Source organism: Corythoichthys intestinalis, chromosome 19 (assembly GCF_030265065.1).
Source record: "Corythoichthys intestinalis isolate RoL2023-P3 chromosome 19, ASM3026506v1, whole genome shotgun sequence".
Classification (NCBI taxonomy): Eukaryota; Metazoa; Chordata; class Actinopteri; order Syngnathiformes; family Syngnathidae; genus Corythoichthys; species Corythoichthys intestinalis.
In genome coordinates, this window is record NC_080413.1 from 2,885,145 (window position 1) to 2,909,232 (window position 24,088).

Below are 24,088 nucleotides of genomic sequence, written 5' to 3' on the forward strand. Positions count from 1 at the left end.
TGACTTGGATAGATGCCTAATTCATTATGACTGCAAGGGCTGGTATTATATTAAAATACTTGTTTGGGTTTAGATCAGGGGATCCGTTTAGTGATTTTTATTTCTACCTGTTCATATTTTAGCTCATTGGCTGCCAATGACAGTGATAGGCGGTGATAGCAGTAAAACAGATCACTCGATGCTAGCCTCCCCAATTGAAATGGATTAGATATCGATTACTGTATGAGGGATATTGAAAAAAAAAAAAAAAAAAAAAAATTCTACAATATTTGTCAGCAAAGGGTCAGATGGACGGAATTTTCGTACAAAAATACTGATGTCACTCTTTCGTGAGAAGTCGCTCCTCTGTATAGCAATCGGATATGGGTTATTAAAGTCACCATTATTGAGCTCTATTGTTTTTATGCCGCTTGGAATGTTCCTTCAAAATTTGCGGAGGGAGGAAAGGTCTAGCTGATGAAATGTTTTCACAGCAAATGGAGAAGGCAAGCCGGGGAGGTGTCCGAAAACATGCCTGAAGGAAAAAAAATACGGTAGCGCGGCGTGGGCGGATCACAGGAGAGAAAACAGAACGGGTAGTAGATTAGACGAAGGGATGACAAGTACGTTTGGGTTTTTGTTGACATTTCTAGTGACTGGAAAAGGCGCCGACACGACATGGTTTGTATCCAGTAGACCGAAACGCATGCCGTCGCATTGACATTTTGCGGACAAATCAACAGCAGACTTGACTTAACTGCGCAGCGACTGATGAGATTTCTGAGTTACGATCAAGTACTGTATGTTGTTGACTTTTCGTTTTTGTGCCCAGAGAAAAAGAGGAACCTCAATTTTTCGTCTGTTGTTAAATGTCGAGCTAAAAGCAAATAGTAGAAAAAGCAATCGACACTGTGCTAGCCAAAAGTATTGGCACCCCTGCAATTCTGTCAAATAATGCTCAATTTCTCCCAGAAAGTGATCGCAATTACAAATGCTTTGGTAGTAATATCTTCATTTATTTTGCTTGCAATGCAAAAACAAAAGTATTGGCAGGCCTTATGGTGTTCTTCGGATGCAATTCAGTATTCTTTCTCCTCCAAACACGAGAACCTGTGTTTCTACCAAAAAGTTCTATTTCGGTTTCATCTGACCATAACACATTCCTCTTCTGGATCATCCAAATGCTCTGTAGCGAACCGCAGACGGGCATGGACGTGTACTTTCTTCAGCAGGGGGACACGTCTGGCAGTGCAGGATTTGAGACCCTGGCGGCGCATTGTGTTACTGTGGTTCCAGCTCTTTGTAGGTCATTCACTAGGTGCCCCCGTGTGGTTGTGGGATTTTTGCTCACCGTTCTTATCATTTTGACGCCACGGGGTGAGATCTTGCATGGAGCCCCAGATCGGGGGAGATTATTAGTGGTCTTGTATGTCTTCCATTTTCTAATAATTGCTCCCACAGTTGATTTCTTCACTCCAAGCGTTTTACCTATTTCAGATTCAGTCTTCCCAGCCTGGTGCAGGTCTACAATTTTGTCTCTGGTGTCCTTCGACAGCTCTTTGGTCTTGGCCATAGTGGAGTTTGGAATGTGACTGACTGAGGTTGTGGACAGGTGTCTTTTATAACGATAACGAGTTAAAACAGGTGCCATTAATACAGGTAACGAGTGGAGCCTCGTTAGAAGAAGTTAGACCTCTTTGACTGCCGGAAATCTTGCTTGTTTGTAGGTGACCAAATACTTATTTTCCACTCTAATTTGGAAATAAATTCTTTAAAAATCAAACAATGTGATTTTATGTTGTTTTTTTCCCACATTCTGTCTCATGTTTACCCATGTTGACAATTACAGGCCTCTCTAATCTTTTCAAGTAGGAGAACTTGCACAATTGGTGGTTGACTAAATGCTTATTTGCCCCACTGTACATGCGATGACATTTTTCTGTTGTCATTTTTATGAAAATTTGGTAAAAAGTAACTGGTATGTTACCTTTAAAGTAACTTAGTTACATTGATAATAAAGTAATCGGTCAAGTAACTAGATTACTTTTTTTAGGTGTAGTCAGTAATCAGTAATTAAATTACTTTTTCAAAAAATCTGTGACAACACTGTTGACTTGATTTGGGGACATTTCAGGGTCATTTCTTGTTGATATTTTGACATACATGGCCGTCAATGGGATTGACTTCCATATGTGTCAATGGCAAGGACATACATGGCATACAATGGCATCGACTTACTTGGGTGCCTGCTGAATGTTAATGGACTGTAATGGTAAGTTTTGTTGTTATAGGGGGAAATTTCGGCCATTAGAAATGAATGGGACGGTGTACATAGTTTTTAAAAAAGTTTATAAAAGTTTTTAGCAAACCTTTATGCCCCTTACCAGGGCCTGCCCAGGCCATTTGGGGGCCCTAAGCAAAATAATGCAAAGGGGCCCATATTTTTGGCCCACCATTTCGTCACAGTGTACAGTGAAACCCATATATGCAATCCAACCCATACGTCCATATTTTGTATATTAATCAGATTTTGTAGCATTGCATACTTGAAACTTCTCACCCCAAATGATTGTCAGTACTTATGGTAGATAGCGCCAAACCTTTTTCTAAAAGAGGAAAGAAAGAAGTTAAGGAAGAACTTTTATTTTTTTAAGCTTGTAATCAAGTATCAAAACTCACAAAAGTCAAATTAAGCAAACTGTAGTAAACAAAATAGAATATAAATTAAACAATTGCCAGATTGGGGGCCCCCTAGTGGTCAGGGGCCCTAAGCAGCTGCATAGTCTGCGTATAGGCTGGGCCGGCCCTGCGCCTTACTTTCCTGAAATGTTTGATGGATGATTTATGTGGATTGGATAAAAAACACTTTATAGGACTAGATATAACTTTTTTTTTTTTCTTTAAAAAAAAAAACGTTTTGGCGCAAATGGTCTTTTTTTTTGTGGGGTCATTCAAAAGATTCCCAGAAGAAAGTTGCCCAAAAATGCAAGTTGAGTGACAGGTGAGCGAGCGAGTGCTCGGAGAAGGAGGAGCAAAGTGGGGGAGGGCGAACGAGAGAGGAGGAAAAGGAGGAGCGGGTTGGAAAAGCTGAGCCAAAGTCTCCCCGTTAGCGGACTTGAAGACAGCAGCTGCGCGCGGATGGACCGCCTCGCCCTCGAAAACCTCCGTTAGCTCCCACCGTGTCGTTTTTCATCGAGCCGACGGAAACTTTTTTTTTTTTTTTTTTTTTAAATCGAGACGGGACTAAGAGATGAAAAGAGGGAATTAAACGTCATTGAACGAGACCCACGCGGCACCTGCGGGACGATAGACGCGCTTTTAATTGGCGTGAGAGCGGATGACGTCGCGGTGTAATGTGCAAAAGTGACCTGAGGTGAGACTGTAGCTTGTGTGGACAGTGTTATTTCATGGTGTTTCAGGTATTGTTGACAATCAGATGTCCAAATTGTTTAAACTGTGAACGCTCATTTCAGTCCCAATGACGGCGGGTGACGTCCAATCCATTTCGACTGGGAGGGGCGAATGAACTCGCCCCTCCCAGTCAAAATGGATTGGACATCTTGCGCCATCATTGGCGGCTAAAGAGTTCACGTTTTGGGTCATTTAAAGAACACTTGTATGCAAAAAATGTTTGAATTTTTTTTCTACATGAGCTAAAAATGTAAAGTATATGTGGATGCTAGGTTTTGATGAGGAAGTTTTTCAAAAATAGTCAAACATTGACTAGACAAAATTTAAAATGAGTAAATGCTAGGAAAATAATCATTCATTTAAGCAATGAATGCACACTGCGAGTAATGTTTCCTTTCTTCTTTTTTTTTTTTTAAACACAAAAATGTAATCAAACAAATGATTTTTAAAAATATTTACTTTTTTGTTATCCTTTAAAGAAATAATCCCCCCCCAAATTGAATAATATAGCTTCGCTAAGCTTTGAAAGTCATATTTTAGTCTTCAATCATACAAGCATGTTATGAGGCGCTACAGCAGCCATTTTACATTAAAAAAAAAAAATTATAAATTCAAGTTTTTTAATTAAAAAAATGAAAAAATTCAGTTTACTGTTTTTTTTTACCCTTTAAAAAATAATTTAAAATAATCAATCCTTTTTTTTAAACACAAAAATTTAATGAAAAAAATAATAAATATATATATATATTATATATTATAAATTCAAGTTTTTTAATTAAAAAAATTAAAAAATTCAGTTTACTGTTTTTTTACCCTTTAAAAAATAATTTAAAATAATCAATCCTTTTTTTTAAACACTAAAATTTAATGAAAAAAAAAAATATATATATATATATATATATATATATATAGTTTTGTTACCCTTTAAAATATCATATACAAAAAATCACAAAACTAAAATAAAAATAGAATAGCTTAGCTAAGCATTGAAAGTCATGTTTTAGTCTTCAATCCTACAAGCAATGTATGAGGTGCTGCAGCAGCCATTTTAAATAAAAAACAGTAAATTATTTTGATAAACTCATGCTGTTTGATTTAAAAAAAAAATTAAATTACTGTTTTGTTACCCTTTAAAAAAATAAAAATAGTCACAATCCTTTTTAAACACAAAAATTTAATTTAAAAAATAGTTAAAACAAAATATTTACTGTTTTGTTACCCTTTAAAAATATCCCCAAAAAAAATCACAAAACTAAAATGAAAATAGAATAGCTTAGCTAAGCACTGAAAGTCATATTTTAGTCTTCAATCATACAAGCAAGGTATGGGGTGCTGCGGCAGCCATTTAAAATAAAAAAATATATATATTATTTTGATAAGTTGTTTAAAAAATAATTGAAAAAATTATGTTTACCGTTTTGTTACCCTTTAAAAAAAAAAAAAAAATCACAATACTTTTTTTAAACACAAAATGTAATCAAAAAAATAATGTAAAAAGTAATATTTACCGTTTTGATACCCTTTAAAAATATCATTTACAAAAAAAAATCCCAAAACTAAAACAAAAATAGAATAGAATAGCCTTGCTAAACTTTAAAAGATATTTTAGTCTTCAATCTTACAAGCATGATAATGGACGCTGCGGCTGCCATTTTACATTTAAAAAAAAGTATATTATTTTGATAAGTCTTTTAATTATGCTTTTTTTTTTAATTTATCACCAAAAACAAAAAAATTAAAAAGATTTTTTTTAAAGATGTTTTTTAATGAATGTCAACACTAACATAAAAACAGTAGAATAGTGATAGAACAGTGGTGGATTAATTTGATAAACGACAGGCGGCATGGAAAATGAATTAGTTATAATCCTCAATTAATCATGACGGCTTTGTTAAATTACCCCCCAGAAAATACATACATCAAGTGTTTCTCATACTGAGTCTAAAGAAGTTAAGATTTTTGAAAATATTGTTAAAAATGTTCAATTTAGATGACTAAATCTCCATAAAATGTGCATGTTTTTCTAGACACTTTGACAACAAGCAAAATATCTATAGTAGCTATAATCATGTTGAAATTGCTTTGAAATGAGCTTTATTTGTAAAAGTTGAATATGTTTATCAGTGTAAATCCAATATTAAACATGTATTTAATCATATTTTATGATTGTAGGCTTGATGTAGTGACTGCGTATTAGGTTAATATTAAAAAAAGATTAAGTTGAGTTTGTGATGATAAACTGTGGTTATTTTTCCTTTTGTTTACCAAAATATAGCAACATTTTGATCCCTAAATAGTTCAAAACATGTCTTTTACTTCTCATAAGAAGCGAGTACTACTTATAACGCGGCTTAGTAATTAAGCGCTAATTACCTGGAGTTCTACTGTTGCGGTTGGATTAGGCTGGCCGTGTTTGCGAGCGCTCACCCGCCCGCCGGCTTCAAAGGTCTGGTCATTTTTTTCCCACCAAAGTGGCTCAAGTGACACAGATGGCTTCTTCAATTTAAGGAAGCTTAAGGCCCTTTAAGATGACAACAAAAAAAGTTTTTTGTCAGATGGCAATTTGGCAGACATGGCATCCGTTTTCTATTGCACTTGTCCTTATTACAACCCCTAGCAAAAAGTATGGAATCACCAGTCTTGGACGAGCACTCACTCAGACATTTTATCATGTAGAACAAACTCTGATAAAAAGCTTGGAAAAAAATAAGGAATTAGTTCAAAAGTGCAACTCTTTAGCATTCAGAAACACTAAAAGAAATGAATAAAAAACATCGTGGTGGTCAGTAAATGTTACTTTTATAGAGCAAGTGCTGGGAAATATATATGAAATCACTCCATTCTGAGGAAAAAAACATGAAATCTTGAGAAACAAACAAAGAAATAGTCACCCTGTAAAGAGTCAAGAATCTGCATTGGACAAGGTGATGATGCTGGAACGTTTGTTTGGTGCTGTTCCAGTGAGATTTACAAAGATGACTGCCTGAAGAAAACATCAAAATTCCCTCAGTTCTTGATGATATGGAGCTGCTTGTCAGGCAAAGGCACTGTGGTTAAATCTTCAAAAAAATGCACAAATTTACATTGACATTTTTTGACAGCTTTCTTATCCCTTCAATTGAAAATATGTCATTTTCCAAGATGACAATGCATCATGCCACACAGCTAAAACTGTTAAAGCATTCCTAGGAGAAAGACTCATCCAGTCAATGTCATGGCCTGCAAATAGCCCAGATCTCAACCCTATTGAAAACCTGTGGTGGAAATGGAAAAAAGATGGTCCACAACAAGGCTGCGACCTGCAAGGATGATCTGGCAACTGCAATCAAAGAGAGTTGGCACCAATTTGATGAAGAATACTCATCAAGTCCAACAAATCCTCGAAGCAGCAAAATTTGATTCGAAGTTTTTTATTCTAATCTAATTACTCGAGTTAATCGATTAATTGTTGCAGCACTAAGCCAGTTCACTGTCGCCCATTTCACGCTCATATTTTTCTATCATTTCCATCTTCATTTCAATGCTAAGCGACGCCCTTCTCCTTTTTACACCACCTGCATTAACCTTCTTGGGACCCATGTTGAATTCTCTCACAAGGAAATCAGCCGTGCTGCCGTCTTGCGGGAAAACAATGACATTGCGACGGTGTTGTAAATCGTCGTATTTTGAGCAAGTCGTCATATATCGAGACAAATGACGAATCATATTTTACGTCGGCTGTCGAAAGGATCATATGGCGAGCTACCACTGTACTACATAATTCAAAAAAAATTTTTTTTACGTTCAAAAATACAGAATATTTGCTGTTTTTTTGTTGTTTTTTTAATGCTAAAAATGTCACACACAAAAAATAAAAATACGAGAATAGATTTATTGTCAATTATTTGATCAACAGTTTTCAATTAATAGTGACTAACGGCTTTAGAGACATTGAATTAATCTTTCGTGCCTCACAATCTATAAACATGAAATAATATAATCATACCAGTATAGTATATAGTAAGTGTAACGCCGTACTACATAATTCAAAAAAAAAAATTTTTTTACGTTCAAAAATACAAAATATTTGCTCTTTTTTCTTGTTTTTTTATGCTAAAAATGTCACCAAAAAAAAAATAAAAATACGGGAATAGATTTATTGTCAATTATTTGATCAACAATTAGTTTTCAATTAATAGTGACTGACGGCTTTAGAGAATGAATTAATCTTTCGTGCCTCACAATCTATAAACGTGAAATAAACAATATATATAATCATACCAGTATAGTATATAGTAAGCGTAACGCCATCAATGGCAGACGATAAGTTCAAAAAATTCCAAGCAGCGTGCCTTGTGTCCAGACGGCGAGCGCTTCGTGACTGACAGCCTTGTTAAATTTCAGCAAAGCATGAAAGGCGACATGAAAGTGCGTGTAAATTGATCCGTGCGAGGTCCCCCGCCCGCCCGTCCGTCCGTCTTAAACAGCTAAGTGCCGCCCGCTTCTTATTGGCCGCTAAGCGAGGAACCCCTAATCAGAACCATCACACCTAAATAATAACAGCACTGACACCGTCTATGGAAATTGCAAAGAGGTTCAAAGTTTGGTCAGCTCTGTAAAGTTTGGTTGTGAAATATGCCCAAAAATTGGTATTCGATTTGGTTGAAAATGGTTGTAAATGCATTCAATTTTGTCAGGTAGTTGTTAAATTGCTTCACTTTTAATATCTGCAATATTTTGTGAAATTGTGTGAGGGATTTTATGACCTTGCGAGATTGGTAAATTTGCCCAAAAATTAGTTTCAAATTTTGTCGCAAGTGGTTTTAAATGAATTCAACTTTTTAGGTATTACTTTAATGGCTTAAACTTTAATTTCTGCTATATTTTGTGAACATGTGTGAGAGATTTTATGACCTTTTAGTATTTTTTTTGCTAGGCTGGTAGTGAAATTTTCCCCAAAAAATTGGTGTTAAATTTGGTTCTGAGTGTTTTGAAATGCAGTCATGTTTGTCTCATAGGTCTTAAATTGCTTTAGTTTAAATTTGTGCTTTTTTGTGGGCTTACATTTTGTTGTAAGGTGTTCTAATACATTAAATTTTGTGCTAAACTTGTGCAAAAATGTGTGAAATTGTATGAGAAATTTTATGACCCTTTTAGGATTTAACAATTTTCTTGTCCTTTTTTTTTTTTTTTTTTTTTGCGAGATTGTAAAATTTACCCAAAAATTGGGTTTTGTTGCAAGTGGCTTTAAATGCATTGAATTTTGTCAAGTAATTGTTAAATCGCTTCAATTTTAATTTGTGCTATATTTTGTGAAATTGTGTGTGACCTTGTAGGATTTCATGTTTTATTGTTTTTTTGGCGAGGCTGGCTGTGAAATTTGCCTCAAAAATTGGTGTTAAATGTGGTTCTGAGTGTTTTGAAATGCATTCATGTTTGTCTCGTAGGTCTTAAATTGCTTTAGTTTAAATTTGTGCTTTTTTGTGGGTTTACATTTTGTTGTAAGGTGTTCTAATGCATTAAATTTTGTGCTAAACTTGTGCAAAAATTTGTGAAATTGTATGAGAAATTTTATGAGTCTTTTAGGATTTAACAATTTTCTTTTCCTTTTTTTTTTTTTTTTTTTGCGAGATTGTAAAATGTAGCCAAAAATTGGGTTTTGTTGCAGTGGTTTTAAATGCATTGAATTTTATCAGGTAATTGTTGAATGGCTTCAATTTTAATTTGTGCTATATTTTGTGAGTTGTGTGTGATCTTGTAGGATTTAAATTTTTTTTTTTTTCAACGCTGGCTATGAAATTTGCTTTAAAAATTTATTTAAATTAATTTATTTATGTGAGAAATGTTATGACGTTTTAGAACTTACCCAATTTTTCTTGAGCGTTTGGTTGTGGAATTTGGCCAAAAATTGGTGTAACGTTTTGTTCCAAGTCATTTTAAATGGATTAAATTTCAACGGGTAGTTCTTTAATTGCTACAATTTTAATTTGTGCAATATTTCATTTGTATGAGAAATTCTATGACCTTTTAGGACTTACCCGATTTTTTTTTTTTTTTTTTACTTTTTTTTTTTCCAGAGGTTGGGTGTGAAATTTGCCCAAAGAAATTGGTGTTTAATTTTGTCTGAGTATTTCGTAGGTCTTAAATTGCTTCAATGTAAATGTGTGCTGAATGTTATTAAAGTTTGAGAAAATTTTACGACCTTTTAGGATCTACCTGATTATTTTTATTTTTTGCGAGGCTGGTTGTGAAAATTGCCCAAAAATTGGTGTTACATTTTGTTCTGGGTTTGTCTCGGAGGTCTTAAATTGCATCAATATAAATTTGTGCTGAATGTTATTTGTGTGAGAAAATTTTATGACCTTTTAGGATTTACCCAGTTATTTTTTGGGAGAGGTTGGTGGTAAAATTTGCCCAAAAATGGGTGTTATGTTTTGTTCTAAGGCATTTCAAATGAAGGAAATTTAAACTGCCAGGTCATAAATTGCTTCAATCTTGTGCTAAAATTTGTGAAATTGTTTGAGAGGTTTTAAGACCTTTTTAGGATTTTTATTTTTTTACAAAATTGGTCATGAAATTTGCCCCCAAAAGTGATGTTAAGTGATGTTCTAAACTGAGTTAAATGCATGTAGTTGTGTCTAGCAGTTCTTAAATTGCTTCAATTTAAATGGTGCTCTATTTTATGAGAAGTTATATGACCTTTTATGATTTACCCAGTTTTTTGGGAGAGTTTGATCTTGAAATTTGTCCAAAAACTGGTGTTACATTTTCAAATTTGATCTGGTAGTCCTTGAATTGCTTTCATTTAAATTTGTGCGACAGTTTGTAAAATTGTGTGAGAGACTTTACGACCCTTTGGAATTTACCGATTATTTTGTGAGGTTGGTCATGAAATTTGATTTGATCGCTGCTTACCCTACAGCTTTATCACTAGTTTGCATCCAGCTGCGAGAGTGGCAGCGAATGCTGTCTATCGCCGTCAATGGCAACCGACGTCTCCGAAATCTGCCGATTCGTGTGCGAGCTTCCACGTCGTGGTTTAAACCTCAGCGGCGTGTTGACACAGTGATTAGAAGGCAGCTGGTCCACATTGCCGGAGGCTCCGCCCTCCATTTACTGTCCTAATTAGTTCCTGTTCCAAATAAGAGGGAGGAATTTTAATAGAGACCCGCTGTGGCCACTCGCATTTTCTCGATCACATTCATAAAGTACGTCGACGAGCTGCGACGGACGCGAGCAAATGTCATGTCTGGTTATAGCGTCCGCCGGCGTGACCTAACATGACCTGGCGGTGACCTTTTCACCCTTTAAAGAGGAGAGGAAGGGGTTCCCAGAGGTCAAGGGTGAACAAGAGAAAGTTAATGTTCAAACGTAGAGGCCACTTAACGGCGCTGTCAATCAATTTGGGGTTTTGTATATCAAAACGTGGAAATGTTTGGGACGATGTTTTTATATATTTATTTATTTGATTTAACAGTTAATCATCGCTTTGAAATAATTATATGATGAATATGATAATATTAGTTAATATTTCAATGTCAGTTCTGTGTCTGTGATGCCCTTTGGGATCGTTTAGATGATTTAGTACCATTTTTTGTTCATCTTTAATGATTGAATTTTTCTGCTCTCGGTGATTTGCAGGTGAAGAAATCAAACAGTGACTCTCATGTTCCAGAACCTTCCGACAACAGGTAAAAAATAAATAAATAAATAAACCCGGGAGCAACATTGTGGACAACTATTAATCTGAATTTTTTTTTTTAATTTTAAAGATTTGAATTCCTTCCGTGAACTCACAATAAGAATAAAAAATATATATTCATTTATGAAAATTAGCCAACATCATGTTTACGGGACAAAACTTCCGAAAAAACTGACATGCTAAAATGTAACGCTTATCTCCACGACTGAGTATGACCAGAATGTCACTTACAAAATTTTACGCTTCACTACCAACCCAAAAAATATATATTCATTTATAAAAATTACAAAATGGCAAATTTACAGTATATAAAATCTGAAATGCTAAAATTGAACGCTAATTCCAACAACTGAGTTCGACAAAAATATTTTCAAATGTGTTGTATAGTTAGCTAACCTTTTAGCTAATTGAACTAGTACTGCAACAATTAATTGATTAACTTGAGTAATTTGATTGATAAAAAGCTTCGACTGGAGATTAGAGTGGAATTGGAATTAGAGTGGTGGTTTAATGGTTTGTTTTGAAAGTATTTGCATTTAGTTTGATTTATTTGGATGGATACACTTGTATTGGCAGCAGTGAAAATGACATAACTAATCTAACATGGCATGCTCCCTGTTGAGAACATAAGAACACACATTTTTGTTGGAGCTAATATGATTGTTTATGCATTCGTAATTTAGTTCAGAGGTATATTTATCAGTTTTTTGTGGGAAAATGTGTTTGAACGATTTGTTAAGAGCATCGTAAATAAAACATTAGCATTTTATAGCATTTAAGCTAGCGGACTTTTGCTATGCAAGTTAGCCGATTGTTCTTTGGTTTAACTTCAGTCTTCATTTATTATTTTTTTTAAACCATTTGAGGCCAAGCTCGGTTATTTTAATTCATTTTCAAATGCATTTATTGCTCTTGCATAAACTTCATTATGTACTGACGGGACACGGGGTCGGTTCATAGGGGTCCTATCTCCGTCAAAGCTGACCGAGTGGAATCACAGACAAAGAACTTTTTTAAATGCCTAAATCCCTGAATTCTTTATAGATATTAGAGCTGTCCCGACTAGTCGACATAATCGATGACGTAAATCCGTCGACGAGCACAACATCCCGTCGACGGTTAATGAAGGGTTAAAAAAATATATGCGTGGAAAGTTCAGAATGTCGGATGCTCTGTATGCAAGCGGGGAAAGCGGCACAAAGCCAAAAAAAGCGCACCAGATTGTCCAAAACATTGACTTATTTCAAAGAAACAAAGGAGGGTACACTCTTCTGTCCTGTCTCTTCAATGCCAAGCTTGGTTGCACGTCGGCCGTGAATAAACACCTCAAGCGCCGACACCCAGTTTGTAAAAATTTTTTTTTTCATTTTTTGTACACCAGAGGCTGCTGTCGCCTTACTAAATAATAATGTTTCATTGACAATGGGCCTATAAGTGCTATTAGTATTGTTCTTAATGCTAAATGAAAGGTTTATTTCATGTTATGGTTTATTTTATGGTATAGGAAATTATATAAGGTCATAAATATATACAGTATATACAGTGATTGCACTCAAGGGAGAGATTGTCAATGATAAGGTAATAAATTAAGGTAAAGGCAATTCATATAGGCAATTCATTGATATATAAATAAGGTTTAAAAGGAAAAAGGTGAAAAGTTTTTGTTAATTTCTAATTGTGTTGTTTTATTTTTGTGCACCGTAGCTCTTACGGTGTGATTACATCAAGGATGGAATAAAAGTTAAAAACCATCAGTTTAAGAGACCATCTTTTCAATCGGGATGCTACACTAGTTAATTCTATCAGCATTTGAACTCATTGTTTATTTGTGATTTATTATTGTTATTTACGTGTTTATTTGTACTTTAATAATTGAAGTGTTCCAATATGTTTTTTGTGACTTGATAAGCGTCAACAAAAATTTCATTGCTAAATTAGTAAACAAAAAAAAAGCAAAAACTTTTTTTTTTAAATTATTAGATTAGTCGACTAATCGTAAAAATAGTCGGCTGACTAATCGGGAGAAAATTAGTCGTTTGGGACAGCCCTAATAGATATGGACGTAAAACAATCTCGATTTTTGGGTGAAAGCAAAAAAAATGTGCAGTTAGCATTTATTTTACGTAAATATGTCAAAGTACAATGCTAGAAAATGTAGCTAGCGGCCGCCTGATGTACACAGAGCTTTTCCGGTGAAAATTCTTGTGAATAAATGCTTAAAACCTCGAATTCTTTATAGATATGGACGTAACACAGTCTCTCGTCTTGCTTAAAAGAAAAAAAAATGGTTAGCGTTTATTTTACGTAAATATGTCGAAGTACAATGCTAGTCTGTTAGTGAATGTAGCTAGTGGCCGCCTGATGTAAACAGAGCTTTTCTGCTGAAAATTCTTGTGAATAAATGCTTAAATCCCTGAATTCTTTATAGATATGGATGTAAAACAGTCTCAATTCTTGGTTAAAAGCAAAAAAAAACTGCATTTAGCACTTATTTTACATAAATATTGCGAACTATGATGCCAATGTAGTAGCGGCTAATTTCTCCCATTGATTTTCTTCACAACGTTTCAAAATGCATGCATGGTACGAAAAATATAATAATGACCTTGAATCCTCAAACAAATCACTCCTGAGGCAATCCTTCCTGTTTGAATGCTGTGCAGCTTTCGTACTTTTTCAACAGAAATCCTTCATTAGATCGCTGCGTGCGTGTTTTTGAATAGCTCCTCTTGATGTGGGAGGCCCCTACTTCAATGCGAGGCGCAGTGCATGACCGATCTGACCTGTCAATACATTATGAAGTCTATGGCTTTTGTGAAATAAAAGTATTTTTGCATAGTTTGAAAAAACACTCGGGAATTTCATTTTGTATTTGCATGTAATGCTCTTTTGAAAGTGCAATCATAGCAAGCCTTTGTTTTACGTTGCCTAAAATTTATTCTACTGCTGCGACGATTAAATCGAGTAATTCGATTAGAAAAAATTTGAATTCAATTTTGCTGCATCGATTCTAGAGCTGTCCCGACTAGTCGACATAGTCGACGTCATCGATGACGTAAATCCGTCGACGAGCACAACATCCCGTCGACGGTTAATGAAGGGTTAAAAAAATATATGCGTGGAAAGTTAGAATGTCGGATGCTCTGTTTGCAAGCGGGGAAAGCGGCACAAAGCCAAAAAAAGCGCACCAGAGTGTCCAAAACATTGACTTATTTCAAAGAAACAAAGGAGAGTACACTCTTCTGTCCTGTCTGTTCAGTGCCAAGCTTGGCTGCGCGTCGGCCGTGAATAAACAACTCAAGCGCCTTCATGCAGTTTGAATTTTTTTTTTTCCTTCATTTTTTGTACACCAGAGGGTGCTGTCGCCTTACTAAATAATAATGTTTCATTGACAATGGGCCTATAAGTGCTATTAGTATTGTTCTTAATGCTAATTGAAAGGTGTATTTCATGTTATGGTTTATTTTAATGTATAGAAAATTATATAAGGTTAAAAGGTCATAAATATATACAGTATATACAGTCATTGCACTCAAGGGAGAGATTGTCAATGATAAGGTAATAAGGCAAAGGCAATTCATATAGGCAATTCATTGATATATAAATAAGGTTTAAAAGGAAAAGGTGAAAAGTTTTTGTTAATTTCTAATTGTGTTGCTTTATTTGTGTGCACCGTAGCTCTTACAGTGTGTTTACATCAAGGATGGAATAAAAGTTGTAAACCATCAGTTTAAGAGACCATCTTATCAATCGGGATGCTACACTAGTTAATTCTATAGGCATTTGAACTCATTGTTTATTTGTGATTTATTATTGTTATTTACGTGTTTATTTGTACTTTAATAAATAATTTGAGTGTTCCAATATGTTTTTTGTGAATTGATAAGCGACAACAAAAATTTCATTGCTAAATTAGTAAAAAAAAAAATTTTTTTTTTTTTAAATTATTAGATAAGTCGACTAATCGTAAAAATAGTCGGCTGACTAATCGGGAGAAAATTAGTCGTTTGGGACAGCCCTAATCGATTCATTGTTAAAGTGCTGCTGCAATGGTTTGTTTTGAAAGTGTTGTACAGTATTTGGTTTTATCGATTTGGGAGGATACACTGCCCTCTGGTGGCAACTGTGAATAAGACATTACTCGTGTTTTTGTTTGAGCTAACATGTTTATGTATTTGTAATTTAGTTTCGAGGTATATTTAGCAATTTTTGGCAGAAATATGTGTTTTAACAATTTGTTAAGAGAATTGTAATAAAAAAAGTTAGCATTTGATAGCATTTAAGCTAGCGGACTTTTGCTATGCAAGTTCATTTGATCTACTAAATTTCCATATCAATTCGACTTATTAGACATTTAAACTCAATGTTTTGTGTTAAATATGTTATTGTCTAAATGTGATTCAGCTTTACAAAAAAAATCACAACATGGAAAAATTTAAATATTTTTTTTGTACTTACAATGCTGGCCAAAAGTATTGGCACCCCTGCACTTCTGTCAGATAATGCTCAATTTCTCCCAGAAAATGATTGCAATTACAAAATGCTTTGGTAGCAATATCTTCATTTATTTTGCTTGCTATGAAAAAACACAAAAGAGAATGAAAAAACATTAAATCATGATTATTTTACACAAAACTCCAAAAATGGGCCGTACAAAAGTGTTGGCACCCTCAGCCTAATACTTGGTGGCACAACCTTTAGACAAAAATAACTGCTGCTTCCAATATCCATCAATGAGTTTATTACAATGCTCTGCTGGAGTTTCAGACCATTCTTCTTTGGCCAACTTCTCCAGGTCTCTGAGATTTGAAGGGTGTCTTCTCCAAACTGCCATTTTCAGATCTTCTACAGGTGTTCTATGGGATTCAGGTCTGGATTCTTTGCTGGCCACTTTAGAAGTCTCCAGTGCTTTCTCTCAAACCATTTTCTAGTGCTTTTCGAAGTGTGTTTTGGGTCATTGTCCTGCTGGAAAACCCATGACCTATGAGGGAGACCCCGCTTTCTCACACTGGGCCGTACATAATGCTGGAAAATTTGTTGGTAGTCTTCATACTTCATAATGCCATGCACACAGTCAAGAAGTCCAGTGCCAGAGTTAGCAAAGCAACCCCAAAACTACAGGGAACCTCCGCCATGTTTGACTGTGGGGACCGTGTTCTTTTCTTTGAAGGCTTCATTTTTCCCCCCTGTAAATTCGATGTTGATGCCTTTTCCCAAAAAGCTCTACTTTTGTCTCATCTGACCAGAGAACATTCTTCCAAAACGTTTTTGGCTTTCTCAGGTAAGTTTTGGCAAACTCCAGCCTGGCTTTTTTTATGTCTCTGGGTCAAAAGTGTGGTCTTCCTGGGTATCCTACCATAGAGTCCCTTTTCATTCAGATGCCGATGGATAGTACGGGCTGACACTGTTGTACCTTCGAACTGCAGGACAGCTCGAACATGTTTGGATGTTAGTCGAGGTTCTTTATCAACCATCTGCACAATCTTTTGTTGAAATCTCTTGTCAATATTTATTTTCCGTCCACATCTACGGAGGTTAGCCACAGTGCCGTGGGCTTTACACTTATTGAAGACACTGCGCGCGCTAGACGCAGGAACATTCAGGTCTTTGGAGATGGACTTGTAGCCTTGAGATTGCCCATGGTTCCTTACAATTTTGCCTCTTTCTTTGGTCTTCTTTCTTTTTTCTCCATGCTCAGCGTGAACACAGGAGAGAGGTTGAGTCAACTTTAATCCATTTTAACTGGCTGCAAGTGTGATTTAGTTGTTGCCACCACCTGTTATGTGCCACAGGTGCTGTTAATTACACAAATTAGAGAAGCATCATATGATTTTTCAAAGGGTGCTAATACTTTTGTCTGGCCCATTTTTGGTGTTTTGTGTAAAATGATGATTTAATTTAGTTTTCCCATTCTCTTTTGTGTTTTTTCATTGTAGGCAAAAAAAAAAAAAATGACACATACATGTACAGTGGGGAGAACAAGTATTTGATACACAGTCAATGGGAAAACCCATTGGCAGAGTATCAAATACTTGTTCTCCCCACTGTACATTGTATCAACAGTCTGAGATCTGTGAATGTAATTACGTCTTCTATATACAGAAGTATTTTTCATTTTTGTCTTTGCAAGCTGGGTGAATGAGTGTGTGAATGTGTATAAGATTATTATTTTATTTTATTTATTTATTTTTTTTACTTAATTGGGTTGTAAATAGGGGTGCATTATATCCATTTTTTTGAAACCGATACCGATATCGATAACTTCCTGCTCCTCAAGGCCGATACCGATACGATAACCGAAAATATAATTTTTCAATGTATATTCACCTGAGTTTTTGAACACCTGTAGGTCAAAAATACTAATGGTTGATTCAGCTTAGATTTGCCTTTGACCGAACCAGAATTTTCATGATGGCATGAACATTATTATAATGAACAAAACAAAGACAGTAACAAAACTTTGCATACTGGAAAAACAGGAGTGGAAACAAACGCACAAATCCCAATCCGACACCGTGCCAAAAATATTATTAATAAAGATGTCCCGATCGATCGGGATGCTGATCGATCAGGTCCGATCACGTCATTTTCAAAGTATTGGAATTGGCAAAAAAATATCGGACATGCCTTTTTTAATATATATGTATTTATATATTTTTTAATGAAATCGTTTTCTAATTGTATTTAACGTTACAGACAAAATGTCTTACGCTCATCCAGAGACTTTAGTTTTGGCTTAAAGTAGGGCTAACAAATTTATCACGTTAACGGCAGTAATAACTTTAAAATATTTAACACAATTAACGCATGCGCTGCACTACCCACTCACGCATTGTCGCGTTCAATCTATAATGGCCCTGTTTTACGTACACATAGAGCCAAAAGGCAACGTAAAATGAGTGGAGAGAATTTTGGCAGCCTTTGAAGCCTTTTTTTAATTGGCTAAAGCCTTACAATCCCTTGCTCAACAATTAGAAATTTCGTGGGAAGAAATGTGGGGAAGAAAGGTTGTAGTTCTTCTTTTTCTTCCGATAATTGTCGTGCACCTCTAGTTGTAAAATATGACCTGCTTGTGGTCATCATGTTTTAAATTTTCAGTTCTTGTCTTATTTTTTGAAAAATTATAAAAATATGGGGGGGGGTCAGAAATGAAGATATTACTACCGAAGCATTAGTAATTGCAATCATTTTCTGGGAGAAATTGAGCATTATCTGACAGAATTGCAGGGGTGCCAATACTTTTGGCCAGCAGTGTAAGGATCGATAAGTATTTTTCTTCACTGTGGAAAAAGCCGGTCTAGAACTCCCGATTAGTACTGTTTGGATACATTAAAATAAAAACAAAAAGTGAATTTAGCCAGCCAAGTTGAAATGTTTAACTTCAACAAGCTGAGCCAAATCTGCTCTGACGCGTGAAATGTTTCAAGCTGTCACTCCGATATGCGGGTTTGTCAAAAAAAAAAGTCAAGTCGGACCCGCCTTGCTGAAAGCGCGACACACGTGCGCGTTTGTTTGGATTTTCTCTCTCTCGCTTTGAAGCGATGCTAAGAAGTGGCGACGGGCTAGCTTGCGGGCGGAGTGACTCACGAAGCGGGTCGGGCAGTTGAGTCAACACTGACGTACGCCGCACGTGTGGTTGCGGTCGTTGTGTCGTCAGCGAGTGTTTAACGTGTTTATTTACGAACCAAGCTGTTATCGTGTTATTACGATACATGGGTTAGGAATACGATCTGCGATAGTTTAGAATACAACTAATAAACAGGGAAAACGAGCTGTTTTCATGCTTCTGATGTGAAATGAGTTTATCGCCAGTAGACGTCCGATCTGTTTGAGGTGGGAGGGTGGCAGCGTTCATTCGCTGCCACCCTCCCACTTCACACAGATCGGACGTCTATGGCAGTCAATGGCAGCCAATGAGTTCATTTCATGTTGATTTTGGGTTACTGAACAGGAATTGACTTAGAAATGTATTGTAACACTCTTAGTTGCAGGTCTATGGAAATGCAGGACCTAGCCAGTCCTCATAATCGCGTGGGCGGCGGTGGCGATTCCAAACTGGACAAGAACAACCTGGAAAGCCCGTCCACGGTCACCGCTAATGGAACGGGAGGTGAGCGGCCATTTTGTTTTGACTCTTTACGAACGTGATGTTATTTTAACATTTGAATCGGGAAATTTGGGAAAAATATGCGGACTGACTGGAGAGCCTGGTTGGACGCCACCCGTTTTTTTGTTTTGTTTTGTTTTTTTTTAACTGGGAAGGGCTTGCAGCAGGTATTCGCAAATCGAATATTTCTTCATCATAATAGTAAGTTATGATTTTAAGATTTATGTTTTCTCTTTTGTAACTAATCTTTAATTTTGCTGCTTTGAGTATTCGTTTGATTAAAGTGGCGTTGTAATGGTTTGTTTTGAAAGTGTTTTACATGAAGTTTTATTGATTTGGGTGGATAAACTGCCCTCTAGTGGTACCAGTGAATATGACATAACTCATTTCACATAGCTGAATCCAGCTGCTCCCTGTTAAGACCAACATAAGGTAAGTTTTTGTTTGAGCTAATGTTTTTTTGATGGATTCGTAATTTAGATTATAGTAGGGCTGGAGCTATCGATTATTTTAGTAGTCGATTAATCGATGAACTAGTTTGTCGAATAATCGAGTAATCGGATAATAAACATGAAAAACTAAAATACCTGAGCTGAGCGTCAAACGGTATCGAAAAACAATTAAATAAGGATCTAGGTACAACAAAAGAACAATTGGCTAACTTACATAGCAAAAGTCCGCTAGCCTAAATGCTATAAAACGTTAACTTTTTTTTTTTTTAACAATGCTCTTAACAAATGGTTCAGACACATATACCCACAAAAAAAATGGCTAAATATACCCATAAACTCAATTACGAATGCATTAAAAAAAACTGCGCAAACAAAAACTTAGCTGATGTTGGTTTTAACATTGAGCAGCTGGATTCAGCCATGTGAAAGGAGGCAGACTAGAGGGCAGTGTAACCACTTAAATCTATAAAACTGATTGCAAACACTTTCAAAATAAACCATGACAACGCCACAATAATTAAATGAATACTCGAAGCAGCAAAATTTAATTCGAATCTTTTTTTCTAATCGAATACTCGAGTTAATCGATTAATTGTTGCAGCACTAGATCATAGGTATATTTAGCCGTTTTTTGTTAAAATATGTGTTTGAACAATTTGTTAAGAGCAATGCTTAAAAAAAAAAAAAAAGTTTGCATTTAATAGCATTTATGCTAGCGGACTTCTGCTATGTAAGTTGTTCTTTTGTTGTACTTAGACCCTCATTTATTTATTTTTTTATACCGTTTGAGGTTCAGCTCAAGTATTTTAATTTCTTATGATCCTTATCCGATTACTACATTATTCAAACTAACTCGTTCATCGATTAATTAACTACTTAAATAATCGATAGCTGGAGCTCTAGTATTTTTAACACGAATATTTCTATTTTTAAATATGAAATTAATGTATCTCCTAAAATATTTGTACTTTTCGACAACAAAACCTGTTGTTAAATATTTTTTAATCCGATTATAGAAGTTTTTTTTTTTAAAAAGTATTAAATACTAATAAGTGGTACTGCAACGATTAATCGATTAACTCGAGTATTCGATTAGAAAAAAAAGATTCGAATCAAATTTTGCAGCTTCGAGTATTCGTTTAGTCAAAGTGGCGTTGTAATGGTTTGTTTTGAAAGTGTTTGCATTTAGTTTTATTGATTTGGGTGGATCCATTGCCCTCTAGTCTGCCTCATTTCACTTGTCTGAATCCAGCTGCTCCCTGTTAAGACCAACATAAGCAAAGTTTTTGGTTGAGCTAATTTTTTATTTTTTTTAAATATATTTTCGTGATTTAGTTTATAGGTATATTTAGCCATTTTATTTTGGGAATATGTGTGTGAACCATTTGTTAGGAGCATTCTAAAAAAAAATGTTAGCATTTTATAGCATTTAAGCTAGTGGATTTTTCGCTAAGTAAGTTAGCTAATTGTTCTTATGTTGTACAAAGATCTTCATTTATATATATTTTTTATACCTTTGAGGTTCAGCTCAGGTATTTTATTTTTTTATGTTCCTTATCCGATTACTCGATTATTCGAACTAACTAGTTTAGCAATAAATCGACTACTAAAATAATCGATAGCTGCAGCCCTACTAATATGATTGTTTTTCTTTAATTTTTGGTATTTGTGGAATAATTTTTAAATCCTAATATTGAATACTAATTTTTGTCTGATTGCTTATACGATTTAAAACAATCTTTACAACATCATTTGAAATCCATCTCCACTGGAAGCTATTGCCTCCAGAAGCGCATTAAAGCATTACGTCAGTCATTGAAGGCCTCCTCGCGGCTCTCTCTTTTTGACCTTTTCCTGTCCTACTCGGACACGTTTGAATCATTTGGCTACGAGCCAAGAGTTCGTGGAGTGGAATTTAGGCGGGACGGCCAAAACAAACGGCATTGCTCGCATTCTCTTCACCTGACGTCTGCCGGATTGAGCTTTATATGTGGCGGACTTTTGTTCCGGCCGCATTTCTTTTTGTACGAGGCATTAATGGCGATAGGCGTCTAATTCATTTGAACTGGGAATGTTGGCTATGGCACGGAATAAGCTAATAACGCCTTCCCACCTCGTAGGTGAGAACATGACAGTTCTAAACACGGCGGAATGGCTGCTGGGCTGTAGCAGCCCGCCTCCGCCGCCGACCTCCAAGGACTATGGTACAGAGGTGCATGCGTGTGAATTGACTGCACCCGTCCCCCCGTAGACGTGTGTTTTGTTTGCATTTGCACTGAATTGGCTTTTGAGTTAGCTAGGCACTGTATTTGGCTTTAAATACTTCATGCATGTGTTTTAGAACTCGCGCAGTGATAGGGAAAACTACAAAATTCTGATTTATTCAATGGCTGTAAACAATTTTCCCCTAAAATGTAGTCTTCCCTACCACTGATTTAATTGTGTCATACTTTTGTTCATTAATGGTACGTTGACTTGCGAGCACCCTGACGTATTTTTTTCCCAGTGATAAATAGACAATACCTGTTTTTAGTTGGGTTTGAAAGTCAAGATACCATTGTCGTACTCCATTTTAGGTTTCCTTTGATTAGAATTCTTGATATGACATATGACCACAATTCGTTTTTCCCAATAGTTGTCTCACCTTACACTCATATTTGTGTTTTTTTAATGGTTTTGAAGTGAAGACAGAGCCCATGAACAACAACGATGCAGTGACCACGACAGGCGACGCCGTATTGGACTCGTACGCCGGCTCAGGTAACAAACAATATCGTTTTATGATAACAGTAAACAGGGGGCCTGCACCTTTTTCATGTTTAAAGTTAAACTAAGGCTGTCAAAATTATCGCAGTAACGGGCGTTAATTAATTTTTTAAATTAATCATGTTAAAATATTTGACGCAATTAACGCACATGCCCCACTCAAACAAATTAAAATGACAGCAGTGTAATGTCCACTTGTTACTTGTTTTTTGGTGTTTGGCGCCCTCTGCTGGCGCTTGGGTCCAAAAGATTTTATGGGTTTAAGCACAACGAGTGAGCATGGTGTAATTATTGACATCAACAATGGTGAGCTACTAGTTTATTTTTTGATTGAAAATTTTTACACATTTTAATAAAACGAAAACATTAAGAGGGGTTTTAATATAAAATTTCTATAACTTGTACTAACATTTATCTTTTAAGAACTGCAAGTCTTTCTATCCATGGATCACTTTGAGAATGTTGATAATGTTAATGCCATCTTGTTGATTTATTGTTATATAATAAACAAATACAGTACTTATGTACCGTATGTTGAATGTATATATCAGTCTTGTGTCTTATCTTTCCATTCCAACAATAATTTACAGCAAAATATGGCATATTTTATAGATGGTTTGAATTGCGATTAATTACGATTATTTTTACGCTGTGATTAACCGATTAAAAATTTTAGTCGTTTGACAGCCCTAAATTAAGCACATTATCAGGACTTTCAAGAACAATTTTCCAGTTTTTCTTGTACCTTTAATTTTTTAAAAGCAACACTAGGTCACTTTTCAACCTTTATAAAATATTTTCATCACATTTGTCATAATATGTCGACTGACAACTAGTTGAATGACACTTCTTTTATATCTTGAGGGAGTCTGTATTGTTCTCACCGCAACTACCGTAATTTTCGGGGACTTTAGCCCAACTTTTTTCCACTCATTTTGCATCCTGCGACTTATAGTCCATTGATGATTTATTTGGGTTAATAGGTAACACTTTATTTGACAGCGGCGTAATAAGACTGTCATAAGACAGTCATAATTTGACATTAACGCTATCACGGGCATTACTGAATGCTTCAGACGGATGTCATTCAGTGTTATCTGGCCAATTATGTCACTAGCTCCATTTATGTCCAGCTCGGACCTTTTACATCCATTTAAAAGTGAGATAATTTGCCGGATGACACTAAATGACATCTGTTATAAGCATTCATTAATGCTCATGATAGTGTAATACAGTGGTATGAAAAAGTATCTGAACTTTTTGGAATTTCCCACATTTCTGCATAAAATCGCCATATAATGTGATCTTTGTCAAAATCACACAGATGAAAAAACAGTGTCTGCTTTAACTAAAACCGTCCAAACATTTATAGGTTTTCATATTTTAATGAGGATGGCATGCAAACAATGACAGAAGGGGGAAAAAATAAGTAAGTGAACCCTCTGCCAAAGGAGACTTAAAGAGCAATTGAAACAGATTTTTACCAAACGATTTAAGTCAGCTGTGTGCCCAATCACTGATGAGTGGTTTAAAGCTGCCCTGCCCACTATAAAACACACACCTGGTAAGAATTGTTTTGATGAGAAGCGTTGTCTGATGTGCATCATGGCTCGGTCAAAAGAGCTGTCTGAAGACCTGCGATCAAAGATTGATTTGTAAAAAGCTGGGAAAGAATACAAAACCATCTCTAAA

At 35.5% G+C, this 24,088-nt stretch overlaps 1 protein-coding gene across 8 annotated transcripts in view; it reads left to right on the forward strand.

The window, feature by feature from the left end:
- eya4 (EYA transcriptional coactivator and phosphatase 4) overlaps positions 1-24,088 on the forward strand; it is a 100,396-nt gene that overhangs the window by 49,853 nt on the left and 26,455 nt on the right. For 5 of the 8 annotated variants that reach the window (XM_057822330.1, XM_057822331.1, XM_057822333.1 and 2 more), the window contains exons 3-6: positions 11,011-11,060; positions 19,057-19,181; positions 21,751-21,834; positions 22,313-22,390. In XM_057822330.1, coding sequence (XP_057678313.1) covers positions 11,011-11,060; positions 19,057-19,181; positions 21,751-21,834; positions 22,313-22,390 — 337 coding nt within the window. Of the gene's footprint in view, positions 1-3,036; positions 3,353-11,010; positions 11,061-19,056; positions 19,182-21,750; positions 21,835-22,312; positions 22,391-24,088 lie in introns of those variants that run through there. The other 3 variants (XM_057822334.1, XM_057822336.1, XM_057822335.1) reach the window with 2 other exon arrangements.